Raw genomic sequence first — 14,860 nt, forward strand, 5'->3', positions numbered from 1 at the left:
TTTATGCACTTGGCTTTAGTTCTGTAATTTCACGACTGCAGAAGGGTTTGCCTCGTGAGGTGCCAGACTAGCTACCATGCAGGACCACACCTGGGCATCTTATAATGAACAGTTCCACAGAAAACACCCAGAAAACACCAACTATCTCAGCCTTTGTGTAGAAACACACAAGTAAAGCTCATCTTTGCTCCCTCTGTGCTGACCAAAAAGGAAACCCCAGACAAAAGTGAGATGCGTAAAAGCCACGAGATCATTGGTGTTTGTCATCGTCTAATGTCAAGGCTAACCAGGCTCCCACAGTATTTCTGGAGGTGGAAGCACCATTCCACTGACACATCTCCATGTGCTCACAGAGCAGGCAACCATCCACAGCGACCCCGTGCTGGGCCAGGATCAAACCTCCCCAGCCGGGAGCTTTCAGGAGCTCAAATGAAGCCCGGGCAGCTTTGGCCACACGGAGGCAGAGAGCAGCACCAGCAGCTGCCCTTGCAACACAGGGGAGCTGCTTTCCTGCCGCTAAGGAGAAGTGAGGGCTGGCAGGATTCTGCCCACTGCTTCAGATGTCTTCAGAGCACCAGAGGTCACAGCAGCCACCTCCTGCTGCTCTCCTCCAGTGCAGGCTTCTCGAGAAAACAGCCACAAAGAGCCTGCCTGACAGCCTTGTAGGGAGACAGAACAAGGCACCGGTTTCTTTCTCTCACAGAATACTGAAGCACAGCACAACCATGCCCATCACTCCATTTTGTGACACCTACCATATCTCAAGCCAGCATTAGAATTAAGTGCTTCAATTAAAATAAAACTGGTTTTAATCAAACCAAATAATTTCTCATGACTGTTGCATGCCATTTAAAGAAGTACACTGAAGTTATAGCTCTGATGTCACACTTGACAGGAATTCTGCAGAAACTTGGACTTCTTGTAAATCTCGCTGCTTTATGCTGGCTAAGGAGAAAAAACTAGTAGAACAACAAAAAAGAGGTTTCAGTTGCAAGACTTTTTTGCTGTACAGAAAGGAATAGAAATGCAGGTTAAACGGAGTTCACAGGAACCTAATCTTCAATTAATCTTTGAAATAAATGCCCAGCCTCACACATACTTTACAGTTAAAACGCAACATTCCTGAAGGGAGCTTTGCTGCCTAATCCAACAAGCTCCCCACCTCCTTTTTTTTTTTTTTAACTAAATACAGAATCTTACATAAGTTCATTCTCTCAAATCATTGAACAAACAGGAATTATTCAAAGGGTCTGCTTAAAAAGATATGCCTTAAAAGAAGCACAGCATAGTACTTTGCAAGCACCTGGCACATTGCAGACTCCAGTAATAAAATGCAATTAGCTGGCAGAAGCCTTGAACATTTAGTCTAGGAGGTGAACGGGCATAATTGCTTTTTGTAACTCCATATGCATTTATATGAAATATATTTTTTTAAGAAGCTGGAAAGCCAAAGTGTTCTGGGTATCTTCAGAGGAGAGAGCTCTCCAAGCCACAGTGCACACTGATTGTGCTGAAAAAGCTCTGATCATGCTTATGTCAGGCCTTCTTAACTCTGGACCTACTCCTACCTGCCAGCTGTGCTCTTACTGTGATTTCTGTGGATTCAGGGTGTTTCTCTGTACACTTGATGATGGTTAAAATGGATACATCAAATTATTAAAAGGGATATATCTGATGGTTAAAAAGGACACATCACCCTGCACTTCATTCAGCGTTGCAGTTACCTGCAGGTAGCTTTCCACACTTACTTCAGACCTGTATTTGAAGGAGAAAAAAAAGATTTTTTATGCTAGGATAGCCCACAAACTATCCTTCTCCAAATTATAAGAAAACTAATGATGATGCTCTACAAAATTTGCTCAAAGACAAAAGTATAGAAGGAAAAAAAACCCCAAACAACTACTCCAAACATATATTGATGCCTTCTACTTGAATATAAAAGTTAGTAGAAAAAATTGTATTCTCTTTGTTTGTGGTAAAAGTGCATACTAGCTTTAACTGAAATCGGAAAAAAACAATGTCACTAGCTTTAACTGAAATCAGAGAAAAACAATGTGCAATACAGCCTGCTGAGAAATGTTTCACTGAGAAACTACGGCTGTCTTACTTTCAGGCTAGAGGAAAATCTGAATTAAAGATCTGACTGCAGAAATGAAACTCCTAGAGGCTGACTAGACAATTATTTAGTAAAACAAAAAACTCACACAGGCATGTGCACTCTCTCCCTGAGTCTACATGCACACAAGTAGCTGGTCTAGTTTTGAGTTTTGCTGCTGCTCATTTCCAGCACCCATTTGTTGGCCTATTTGTTTGTGGTTAATAGTCTAGCCTGTAGAATACTTTGCAGAAGAGATTTTTACCACACAGTTCAGATGTACAAGCTTTCCCCTCACCCTTTAAACAAACGTGGCTTTTCCTCCCCTTCAGATTCCAGAAGAATCCAGCTATTTTGACTATTCTCCTTCAATGCCCTCTCGTGCTGTGACCAGGTGGGTGACAGGACTGTCGGTGTCCTCCTGCACAAAGCCACATTGTCCCTCCACCTGCACCAGGTCCCCTGGAGGCTCTGGCCACCATCTCTTGCTATGCAGCTGGACTGTGTGCTCTGCCTGTATTTCATCTCAACTTCAGAGAGGTCCCAGGAGCAGCTCCTGCTAAAACAGCACCTGGGCTCCCTGAACAGCACAAAGTAAGAAGCCATCCATGTCATCAAGCTGTATTAGGCAAATGTCTGGAGCACTAGAGAACAGGACCTGTAACCTGTGAATACTCCATGGTCTGTTAAGAGCCGAGTATCTCCTCCCACCACAAAGTTGGCTGCTTTTTTGCTCTGGCTTCTGGCACTACAATTGCTCATGTGTTTTTACTGAAGACACACACATGGAAACACACTCACAACTACTTATTTTAGCCAAAGTTTAAAAGTATTTTATCTTAGTAAGACACAGGATACAGAATTCCAAGGACTCTGAAGAGACATTTAGCCACATTTAGTCCATTTATTGAGCTTCTATCAACCAGGTTTTGATTAACAAGGGAAAAGAACAACAAGCAACATACAAAATAAATATTGAAAACAAGTTCCCTTCACATTGATAAAGTTTTCTGGGGACAAACGTCAGAAGAGATAAAATGCACTCTAGCTGGAAGAACATGCCTCAGGTTTATTAGAAAAAAATTTACTAGGGAAGAAGATTCTCTTGAAAGAAAACTATTTTCATACAGCACTACACTTAAAAACTGAATCATACACCAAAGAAAAAGCTGTGAGGGAGAAAAGGTTTGTATTTACATATAGGACACACAGTACAAAGCATTAGCTGAACTTATACTTTACATTTAGAGTTTATACCATTAGTGTGGGTGAGCTACGGAACCAGGAGAGCTCTGAGTTTTTCACAAGGTTACACTAGTGCAGGCTCTAGGTGGATGCTCCTGCAGACACCTGACTTCTATCAATCAGTAGGGAAGCTGTGCCACAGCACTGGCTTGGACAGGTAACTGTTCTGGTAGTGCCCATTGCCTCCAAGGCAAGCATTTATACAAATGAAGACACCTTTGCTCTTAGCCTCTCCATGCTTCCTGGAAGAAGATTCACCATTTCCTTACTGAGTTCTAGTTCAGTTTCAATGGCAGGGACGGCATCTGGATACTTCTCACAATAGTCTACCAGAAATGTGTAATATTCCAATGATGTCTGCATATTTTCCAGTTGCTTTTTACTATCTGAAGTAATAAGCTTACCATATAGTCGTGCAATATGAAATTTAGCCACCATTGCAGGGCGAAGAACATCTTCCTCGAGTTTTTCAGGAAACACCTTATCAGGGTTCCTCAAAGAATCCAAGAAGAGTTCATAATATTTGATTGCAAACTGAGCCAGAGAATTAATTTTTTTAACTGTGTGTGAATCTAGCTTCTCTAACCTGTTACCAATAGCTACCTTTAAATCCATCATCTCATAATAGGTGTCAGCTAGCTCACACTGAAGCTGCCTGCAGATCAGCAGGTAGTACTGGGGGTTCAGGTCTGCATAGATTGGCTCCAGCATGTCTATTCTACGCTTGTGCATTTTGCAGCGCCTCTCATAGTCTTCTTCAAAGAAAGCAAGTACCTTAAACAAAGCACTGTGATCCTGAACAATTTCAATATGGTCAGTAACATAACCATCGACCTGAAAGAACTCCTTTGCCTCCTGAACATAGTTCTGACCAACCAGGAAGACTTCTCTGGCTTCTTGAAAATCTAAAGGATATACGCTGCTCACTTTCTCCTCCATGGCTAAGACAGAGTCACATATATCACTTGTCCCAAAAAGGACAGCTTTTTTCCTGCCCTTCTCTTTTTCATCCTCTTCTTTTTTCCTTTGGGCTTTAAGTTCCAATTGCCTGTCTGGATCCAGCTCTCCTATGTTATCCTGAAATGAAAAAGCATGCTAATTAAAAATGAATCTGGCTTATAAAGACAGACTGAGTCATTTTGAGTCACCTTTGAAATACAAACTTGTGAGCAACGTGACAAAAGAGAAATAGTTGATATATGAGGCCTTACATTAACAAAAGAATCATGTAAATTACATTACCAATAAAATTAAGCTGGTTCAGTTTCCCTACCCTGTGTGACAAAATAGCCAAAGGAATACATGTTAAACCCAAAGGCTCTGCTTCACAAAGCATTTCAGCAAATGCTGGTTTAAACATCTGAAGAAATACTTAAATTAACTGAATCAAATCTGAATTAATCAAATGCTTCAACGAATGAGAACATCAGCACAGAAAACTGTTGCATATTAAGACAATGTTCTCACAAGCAGATAAATAAGGAATCTGTCAAGTCAAGCTGCAAGAAAATGCAGCAGAGAGGAGGAACATTTGTGAAGTTGCTGTAAAAGCAATGCACTGATCACTCTACAGAGTTGATCCCCTATCTGTGTACTTACTCCTAAGTGCTGCATTTAAATCAAAGCATACCATGTTCACTGGGCAATTGCTTATTCCTTGTTACCAACGGCAAATTGACTCGCCTTGCAAACATCAAAGCAGACTTAGTTTGCTGTTAGACAATGACAGCTACAGAGCAGATTTTCTGTTACCTCAAGCAACTTTCGAGCGCTTTGCAGAAGATTCAGGCAATACTTAATCCAACACCTTGCAATTTCACCTTTCCTCTCTGGAAGGTCCTGTTGGTCTGGCTCTGTTTCATCTGCTGAATGGACATAAACACAGAAACTTTAAGAGAAGTCCAGAACTCCAGCAAGACCCTCAAATGTTCCATGCAAAGAACATACTTGTATTTAATTTTCTTCATGGTTAGACAGAAACATGTTCCCCATGTTAATTTATATAACAGTTCTGTAAATTTCATTTCTGGTAGAAATCCATACAGATTAACAAGGATTTGTCATATATAAGTTCTGAAAATAAACAGATCATAATGTATCTTTAAAAAGATCTTTCATCTTCAAGGTGTTTTACTGGAAAGGTTTCGAGGTCTCTTTGTAGTATGAGAAAGAAATCAGGATAATTCATTTTCTGAGCTCCAGCTGCCTGCCCAGTAATTGTTTCTGAGGATGGTAAGGTCATTTGCAGTGTAATGGGCCCCAGACTTGCTACCAAAAAAGGGAACAAAATAGAGGAAACTGCCTTTGGTTAAGCTACCTGGTACAAACATTACATTTATTAGCTCTACAACTTCTGTATTTTTCTCTCCAAAGTATCCCCACTATAATAAACAGCAGCACTGTTGGTATCTCAAGATAACATTTTCATGAACCAAACAAATTTCAATGAAAACTTATTTCCCAGTCTCTATGCAAAAGGCAGTGAGTTAGCTGAACAATGAGAGGACATTCCTACAGGACAGCAGCATTTCTGTTCATCAAATAAAAAGCCAACTTCAGACTTGGACCCACTGCACTCATCTTTTATTAGAGCAGATCAATTTCCTATTAAGGAATTAAGAATTGCTGCTAATCTAAGAAAAAGCACATTTATTAATTATGTCTGTGTTAGTTTATATTCCAATTAACAAGATAAAATGAAAGTACTTGAGAATGGCCAATGACTGTGTACCAGTCTTTCTGTAAGTCAGAACCTTCTGCAAGTCCACAGCCCAGCTCTCTGCTCCATGAAAAGGAAGGGAAGGTAGGATAAGCAATTATTCACCAAAACAAACGGGAGTATCACTACTTCTGTGTGGTGCAGGAAGAAATCAAGATAGACCTCCGCTGATTCATACATGCTCCTTCTCCATGAATTAAAACTTTACCAACTGGAAGCTTCCACTTTCCCAAGACAGCCATAGAAGGGTGTGCTGTAGATAAGCAAAGACTAGGCCTAAAACTGACACCACCATCATGGAACCACAGGTCCTTAAAACTAGAGTCAGCTCCCTAAAATTTTCTTCTACTGCTGTTTACACTGGACCTCCAAGTTGTTCCTTTGCATCAAGGCCCAAACAACAAGGAGGGCAGCTACAACTCCAAAACCAGCCACTGATGAGGCTGCAGCATCCAGCAACAAAAGACAACAAAAGTACCTTCTGGATTTGGGGTTTTTCAAAGCTGCAGGTTTGCTCCCTCTTTTAATGCTATTCCCAGGAAGCATTTTGTTTGCACTGAATGACTGCCCTCTGATCACTGAGGCAAACTGCATTTTTAGCACATGTACAAAGCCAAATGGGTGAACAGTACACTGCCACTGTTGAAGTGGATATTGTTTTATAGTTCACTTTTACTAAATTTCTGCTTTCTGAAACACCAAAAACAAGCGCTTTTTCTCAAGAGGGTCTACACATAACTGATCTTGACCCATAGTCGCAGTCACTTTTCAGAAACAGTCCAACTCTATTGAAAAACATTTTAGAAAATTAACTGGGGTAAGTTTTGTACATGTTGTTAAACTTCAGGTTCAAACATTGATACATGGTGATGCTTAATTCACAATGATTTTATTCAAAACTTTTTTATAAACTTACCGTCTTCAGCAGATGGCACCTGTCCAGCTTGGCTAAAGATGACACTGGCTGCTGCCAGACAATGTCGAGCCTCCATAAAGCATTCCTGAGAGAAACAGAGCAGCATTTAGCACGGGTGTGAGCAGCTCAAGCACTGCTGACACTTGGCCAAGCCCCTCACCTCAGAGAGCAACATACACAACCACATGGGAAATGACAGAACTGAGAGGCTCTGGAGCATATTCCCCAGGCACTGGAAGAAAACACAATTTTCACACACCTATTTCTGAATACATTATTTTCTAATTGTTTTTTCTGTACCACAGCCACAACACCAAGCCTCTCCTTTAATACTAGCAATGCACACTGAACGTTCTGACTGTTCTGGCTGCCCTGAGGTGAAGGAAGTGATGCCTTGTGGCAAACACTACCACGGGCTGTTGGTGGGAACAGCTGGACATACAAGTCAACTCTGAGTGAGAACTAGATTCCTTTACCCATATTTGGCAGTGCACTGTTAAATAACTAGTGCTATCAGTGCATCAAAAAGATAGGGAAATTAGGAGTTACTATTGAAATTAGCATTAACTGTCTTAGGTAGGGCAGGAATCTTTTGAAGCATCAGAAAAGAGCATCTAAATAGCCTGGAATATAGAAATTCCTAAATAAAGCTTCCTGTGTCAGCACTTCCTAATAGTAGATTGTTTAGAATCAACATGTGGCAAACAGCTACCAACTCACACATTCACTTTAATGTTCACATAGGTTCCAACAACTCTTAAGCACATGCTAAGGCACAAAGGACAATAATTTATAGTAAACAATAAGCTAAACCTTGGCCCTCAGATGCTTTTTGTTTGCAAACTTTATTGTAAGGGAACAATATAATAAAACAATTTAAATTGAATTATTATAACCCCAAAGTTTACTTATGAAGATGACATCACATCACTGCTAATATTTCTTTAACTATAGAGCTCTTCTCATGTTTACACCCCTGTTTATCTTCCCCACTGCCATCGCAACACCACAGGAAAGCCACCATGTCCTCTTCAGAAAAAAGCTGACAGATGCTTCATGTCAGAAGACAACTTGTGGTTTCATAGGTGCACATTTTCAATTCATCTTGGAGTGCTGTCTCGAAGAGCTGTTTGAACAACTGCTTCAGTTGACAGTTACATTAATGGCACAATCACAGCAGAAAAGCCCTGGAAATACTACCTTGGAGAGATAGTACTGCGACAAAGTGGCAGCGTTGCGTGCCCATTCCACTGGGTAGTAGCCACAGTACTCGAGCTGTCGTTTCAGAGTAGTGTGGCAATACTGAGCAGCCTTCTCAATCATGTCCAGGTGCTGGTACACTTGTGCCAGGTAATACAGAGTATGTGTGTAGGCTTTTTCAAATCTGGAAAAAAAAACAACAGTCTCTTTACATTTCTTTTTTTTTCCATCCCTAAATACAACCTCATAATTAAAAAAAAAAAAACTAACAATAATGGAAGTATGCTGCTTAATACCCACCTTTTGGATCTTTCTTGGTCTGTGAGTTTTTCTTCTTCTGCCATGAAATGTTCACTGGGATCCAGGGGAGGATTTCCATCCTGCAAGGGTACACACACATTCAGCAAACTACATTTCTTTCTCTGTGGCACAGCGCTCCCTCTCCTGGCTGCACATCATTTACCATTTGCCAATCCCAAATTCAACAAAGCTTCGTATAACCCATCTCAGTGCCACTTCTCTGGAGCAATTCCACAACACTCAGGAGATTGAGAGGATGAAAGTCACAATTCCACATGGAATGACAAGGCTCACAGCTTGTAGGAGACTTCTGCTTATGTACTTTAAAGCAATGCATGCTGCTTGCACCAGAGATACTCAGCCTGGATTCTGCAGGACTCTACTGGGCATCTTTATTTTGTACAATAATAAACTGGGTTTTGAGGCATCCATTTAATACCAAGCACGCTTTCAAGTGTGAAATATTCATTTGCTCAGCTGCACTGATCAGTAGCAAGAAAACATCCTGCAGGAAGTACTGCAGAGAACACAAAGTGCTGAGTGCTCAGCAGAGCTGCAGTGAAGACTAAGTGCTCTGAAGGGACTCCCAGAATTCACAAGCTGGCAAGACCACTTAGACAAACAAATTAGACAACATGCAATGTCTTTGGAGGCTGAAGCTGCTAAACCTTCCTAATCAGGCATAACCTGCATGTAAGTTATTAAACGTGGTAGTTCCCATCATTAGAAGCACTTTTTTGTTCTTTAAACCATGAGTTCTGTCAGAACCCTTGCACAGACGACTGTACACCTTTTGGCATTGCTGTATCCAAATCTGCTTTCAGACAATTGTCAATAATGTTACCAGACAGCTCACAGGCAGTCCCAACAGATTAACATTGGTTATGGCAGAGCTTTATTAGCCTGGGGTTATCCCATTTCCTTTGCAATTGTGAATAATTTCAGGTGCCAGTTCAAATGAAACCATCTTTTAAAGAGAGCTTTTCTCCCATTACACAGTGCATCTTGAAGGGTGTCCAACATCATCTGCCAGCAACAAATCCCAGGTTAGTATGCAGCTTGTCTAACCCTCTCCTAACCCCATTTCTTTCTTAGCCCAAGAGAAAGTAAGGCAGTAAATGAAAATCAGTTACAATAAATACTTTACATAAGTTAATACACACTTGGGCAGGAACAAGGGCAGAGAATACATGCACTTTACAGGGAAGACCACATGCTATGGTTGCACTGCTTCTCAATAAAAATCCCTGAATGGACTAGTTTACTTGCTTTTAATAAAAATGTTTTACTCATCTTAAAAATAAAGCAAAATGTACCTGAAACACATAGCGTCAAGTAAACTAAAGCATGTTTAACCTATCAGAGGCATGTAGATTTTTGTGTATGATATTTTAATCTGTAGGTTTTTTTTTACACCTCATTAGTTTTTAAGAGGTTTTCTTTAGATACAAATGTTCTAACAAGATTTGGATACATTCTGGCAAGACTAGAGCTATTCCTGCAAAGAAAATAACTGAAATGACACAGTAAGCAAAACTCTTGCCTCCTTCCTATATCTCCAGATCTATCTCTGATATCAAGCCTTTTGCCTTTACTTATCCTCAGAAAGAGCTCTCCAACTCTCCTTTCTAAGTGGACTTCATTAGTCCAAACTCTTTGCCTTGGTTTTCCTTTAGGGGGAGAAACCACCCTGTTCAATTTGTAAGTTAATTAGACACAGTCAGTAAACAACTAAATCCACCAGCTCAGGAAAATGTCTCCATCATCAGGAGTTTTTATCAAAGACTCCCTGACAGGAAGGCTTCCTGATAGCCTAGAAATAGGAAATGTTACAAAAGTATATTCAAATATTTATAATTTGTGAAAGACAAATGTTCACATCATGGTATAAATCTGTGGTTTCTTCTAAAAGGAAGACTTAAAGCATAGTTATGTTTGACGACATAATGCCTTGAACTCTAAGTGGTAAAAAATGTTGGGGGGAAAAGTGCAGCAAGTGGCCATCACATATGAATAACCCTAGTGCTTTGGTTTTGTACAGGAAGTATTTACAAAAGTGATGCAAGGTTTTTAGTTGTTAGAAAGTTGTATATGTTTTTGTGAAAAAAATATGTTAAAAACAAAATAAATTTGGGAATTTTCTTTAGTTTGTAGCAAACTAACTAAAATTTTACATTTTGATTATTTACATTATCAGTAAGAAAAAAGTTATAAGGAGAAGTATTCTATAAGTTTTACTCTAATTCTTATTACTCTTTCTTTTAATTACTGTTAATAAATTTTTCTTTATTTTAAACTTTTAAACCTACTTTACCTTTCTCCTAATCCTACCTCACAACAAGAAAAAAATACTCTAATAATTAACCAACACTAAAACCCACCACACTCATTAATACATTAACCAAAAAAATCTCAAATTAACAAACCAAAACCACTACACCTATTAAGGCAGCTAAGCCCCCAGAAATAGTATTCACTAACCACTACTAACAAAAATTTACTTTCAGAAAAGTCTACAGTGCAAACATGAAGTACCTGGTAGCACTTTAATCCACGATACCATAGCATCAGTTTAATTTCATAATAACTGGAGCAAGTGCCAGATGCTTTTGGAAGTCATGCAATAGCTGGGGCTGGGTATAAATATCAAAGCTGAACATCAGTAATAAATTAGAGAGATGCAGTATCTCTGGTTAGCCCAACTGATCCAGAGGGCAGGAATTAAGCTGACAAGCTTTTCAGCACAAGTGGGGCTTTCTTCTAGACCCATTACCTCTCCTATCACTGTAGGCCAGCATGGCTGCAAAGGCACAAAGAGACCAGTAACCAACCAATTTAAAAAATCTAAAAATCTCCACATGTATAATCAGTAATCTAAACCAATTTCAAGGTAAAACCTGACCTGAACCTGTAATTTCATGAAACTAAGGTCTGTCCAACCTATTCAGCAGTCCTGAGACACAGCTATTGCTTCTTGAAGGCCACAAATGTTTTTAGCTCACTCCAGAACTGCCCCTGAGGCAAGTCAGTGTAGGAACAGCTTTGCAAAGAGCTTAAAAATAGCACAAGGAAGTCTTTGTAGGATACACAGCAGAATCCACAGCTCAAAAGGTTGTTTAATATGCATGAGAGGGTTAGCTGTCTGTGAGATTGTCCTCTTGGATATGGAACTGAACTACTTGCCCCTGCAAAACACTGCACAGCCAGAGCAAACCATGCAAATATTAGTTTTATTTCCTTTTCCCACTGAAAGCAATGGACATTTTTATTGCATTTCCAAGATAATATTTAACAATAGTCCTCATTAAAATCCAAATTCTACCAGGCATCAACTTTGGATTATTAAAGGGCTTTCAAAAGGGACCATTATTTTTGAGCAAATTTTTTTCTATTTTGAAATTAGCAAGTAATGCTCTAATTTGCCTTGTCCTGTACTGCAGTACAACTTGTATCACTTGGCATAAGTATCACAGCAGCCAGTATAAAGCACAGAAACTCAAAATTCCATTGCATGTTTATTTCATGGATTACTTAACCTGGAAGTGGCACATGGAAGTAAGACCTACCACGACATTAACACAATACCTCTTTCATGTACTGATTATACAAGGCTTCTGCAGATTCCAAGTAAGTTTGTGCAGTTTCAATTTCATCCCTTTGAGACCACAGGATCCCCAGATTGTTCTAAAGGTAAAAGAAAAAAAAAATAGTCACATTCCATTTTAATCACACATTTTTTTCCAAACAATTCATCAGTCTTCATCCTTATATATATTTGTGTTCTAATACCATGGATTTCAAAAGGCAGAAATTGTACCCACACATTTCACTGTGAGTTGCTCAAAAGGGAGGGAGTTTTCACACAGAAAATTTCATATAAAAATGTACCTCAATCCTACTCTGTTCACTCTGCTAGAGAAGGACTAGTGTGTTCAAATAATGAGCTTTTTCCACAGAGTATGTTCTGCATCCAATTCATGCAGCTTTTACATCACAGACAAATCTCATAAAAAGAGACAAGAAATCAGAATTTTGTTAACATGACTCCACAGAAAAAATTAACAAGAAAAAAATATGCTAGGAATGAATGCTTGTATATTTGAACCATGGAAAGGATGAAAAGCACCTCTGAGGTCTAAAAGTTATAGACTACTGCCTTCAAAATTAAATTAAAGCAACTGCATCTCTGAACCCAACTTTAACAAAAAAAACCTCTCATTTTATTAATAAGGTGGTGTTTATAATAATCCTAATGATGTGCTAGTTTAAATCCTAGGCAGTGCTGTTACGAAACTCAAAAGAAAAAAAAACCCTAAAAACCTTCAAAATAATTAGAATGTACAGCTGTATGCCAGCCCTCTGCCCCTTTCAACTCCATTCTACTATTTTTATAAGAAAGCACATCCCATGTTGTTTATGAACTGAAACACTTTGCCGAAGGCCAAGCAGTGGAACAGACCAGACTCCATTAGGCAGAGACTGGGAAACACAATCTTATGCAAGAGCTCAGGAATCAGAAGTGGGGCTAAAAAAGAGGCCCAGCAGGAAAAAGGAATGCTTCTTCCTACAAAATGCCAGTCAGTGCCATGGCAACACAGTGTAGACACCTCACAAGGTGGAAAAGTACTTCCACTGATGGCAATCACTGCTTTAAAGTCAGAAATGGTTTAAAGTAAGTACTCAAGCCTGTTCCAGCCCTTGGGCTGAGGGCTCATTTCCCAGTGCTGTGCTCAGCTCCACCCCTCAGGACAGTGCCAGGTACCAGCAGAGCCAGAGCTGCTGGACCACATCTCCACATGCATAACAAACTCCGTCCTGCTGCTTCCTGAAGGCCCCGAAGCACTGAGGTCCTGCAGACTCTGGGCTAACAGAGAGAAGAGCTGCCTTCCAGCACACCAGTTCAGAAGCACAGTGGAATCTCTGGTCCTGAGCCACATCTCCCCAGGAAGGTGTGGGAAGATGCTATTTTGCTCCAGCTGGAGCAATCTCCTTACCTTCCCAAGGGTAACAGAATTGTAGCAGCATATCCAAACCCTCGCGCTGAAATACAAGGAGCAGATGCAACCTCACTGTCCCAGACAACGAGCCAATTTAACCAGTGTAAGACAAGTGATCCTTTCACTTCCACCTTTCCATGTCAGCCCACAATTCCTTGACAGTTTGATGAGGAAGCACTATAGAGCCATCTCTAATTAGGGCAACCGTTTTTGACACAGATATCTAAATAACTGCTCTATTTCATATACTAGAAAACTGTTTCATGGTCTAGAGTCAGATACCTAACCACCAGCTACCATGACAGAGGATCAAGTACAGGCCCTTCTGTGAATCCTCATGCACCAAGAACTAATTTTGGTAACAGTATTCCCTTCTTCAGAATAAAGAGAAAATATTATTACTTCAAGCACCAACAAAACTGTATTTATCCATCTGGGACAAAATGTAATAGCTTACAATATAACAGGCAGTGCTGAAAAACAAACAATATATTGTTTCAGGATAATGCATCAATAAAGCATCTCCCAGCATTACTCTGACAACCAGCGAGTTAAGGAATCACAAATTATGGACGTAGTGAGGTCTTTTTCTAATTTTTTCGGGCACAGTTCTTACAAGTTTTGTCTCAGCCTGTCCAGAAGAGCACGCTGATCTATCAACACCCAGCTTCAACGAGGCCATATTTCAGATGCTCCGCATGCCCAGAGGCATCAGCAGGAGGCTCAAAACAGAAAAGCACCCCTCCAACGGCCACCACTTGCGAACGACTCCTTCCGGCAAGAACTGAAGGCCAGGGCTGCTGTGTTTATTACGGTTAAACGAGCAGCAGCTGTCAGGACGCGGGAGCCCGGATCTCCTCACAGTCCCCCGCATAGAGCAGCCGGCCCAGCCCCCAGACACCAGGCCCCGCGCCCAGCCCCGCGGCCTGCAGCCCACCTGGGCCTGGATGTAGAGGGACACGCAGTCCGGGGACAGGCGGTGCGGCTCCAGCAGCTGCGTGCAGCGCTGCAGGTGCTCCTCGCCGGCCGACAGCTCCTCGGTGTCCGTGTGGTTGACGCCCAGCTCGTACTCCAGCACGGCCCGCCGCACGGCCAGCACCGCCTCGCCGCCCTCCTCGGCGGCGCTCAGCAGCTGCTTCACCTCCTGCAGCAGCGCCCGGGCGCTGTACTTGGAGCGGTAGGGCTCCGTCTCGGGGTCCTTGAGGGACTCCACGGCCGAGAGCGTGCGGGCGGCGCGGAACTTCTCGCACACCGCGGGCCAGCCCGCGCCCGCCGCCATCTTCCCGCCTGCCCGCGCGCCGCCCCGCCCCGCCATGGCCGCGCCCCCCGCGGGCCGTGAGGGAGCGCCCGCAGCGCGGCCAGCCCGCCGCCCGCTCAGGCTGGACGCC

At 41.5% G+C, this 14,860-nt stretch overlaps 1 protein-coding gene across 2 annotated transcripts; it reads right to left on the minus strand.

The window, feature by feature from the left end:
• Positions 1 to 2,975: 2,975 nt before the first annotated feature.
• Positions 2,976 to 14,777, minus strand: KIFBP (kinesin family binding protein). Of its 2 annotated transcripts, none has more exons than XM_021529072.3 (7): positions 14,410 to 14,777; positions 12,061 to 12,159; positions 8,476 to 8,555; positions 8,176 to 8,359; positions 6,976 to 7,060; positions 5,093 to 5,202; positions 2,976 to 4,417 (listed from the first exon to the last, which is right to left on the minus strand). In XM_021529072.3, the coding sequence occupies exons 1-7, from the start codon at positions 14,749 to 14,751 to the stop codon at positions 3,539 to 3,541; spliced, it is 1,779 nt and encodes a 592-aa protein (XP_021384747.3). In that variant the 5' UTR covers positions 14,752 to 14,777; the 3' UTR covers positions 2,976 to 3,538. The 2 variants fall into 2 exon arrangements, with proteins under 2 accessions (XP_021384747.3, XP_021384746.3); XM_021529071.3 differs by having other exon boundaries at positions 5,093 to 5,205.
• Positions 14,778 to 14,860: the final 83 nt, after the last annotated feature.

The sequence above is a fragment of the Lonchura striata genome, chromosome 6 (assembly GCF_050655825.1).
Source record: "Lonchura striata isolate lonStrDom1 chromosome 6, ASM5065582v1, whole genome shotgun sequence".
Lineage (NCBI taxonomy): Eukaryota > Metazoa > Chordata > Aves > Passeriformes > Estrildidae > Lonchura > Lonchura striata.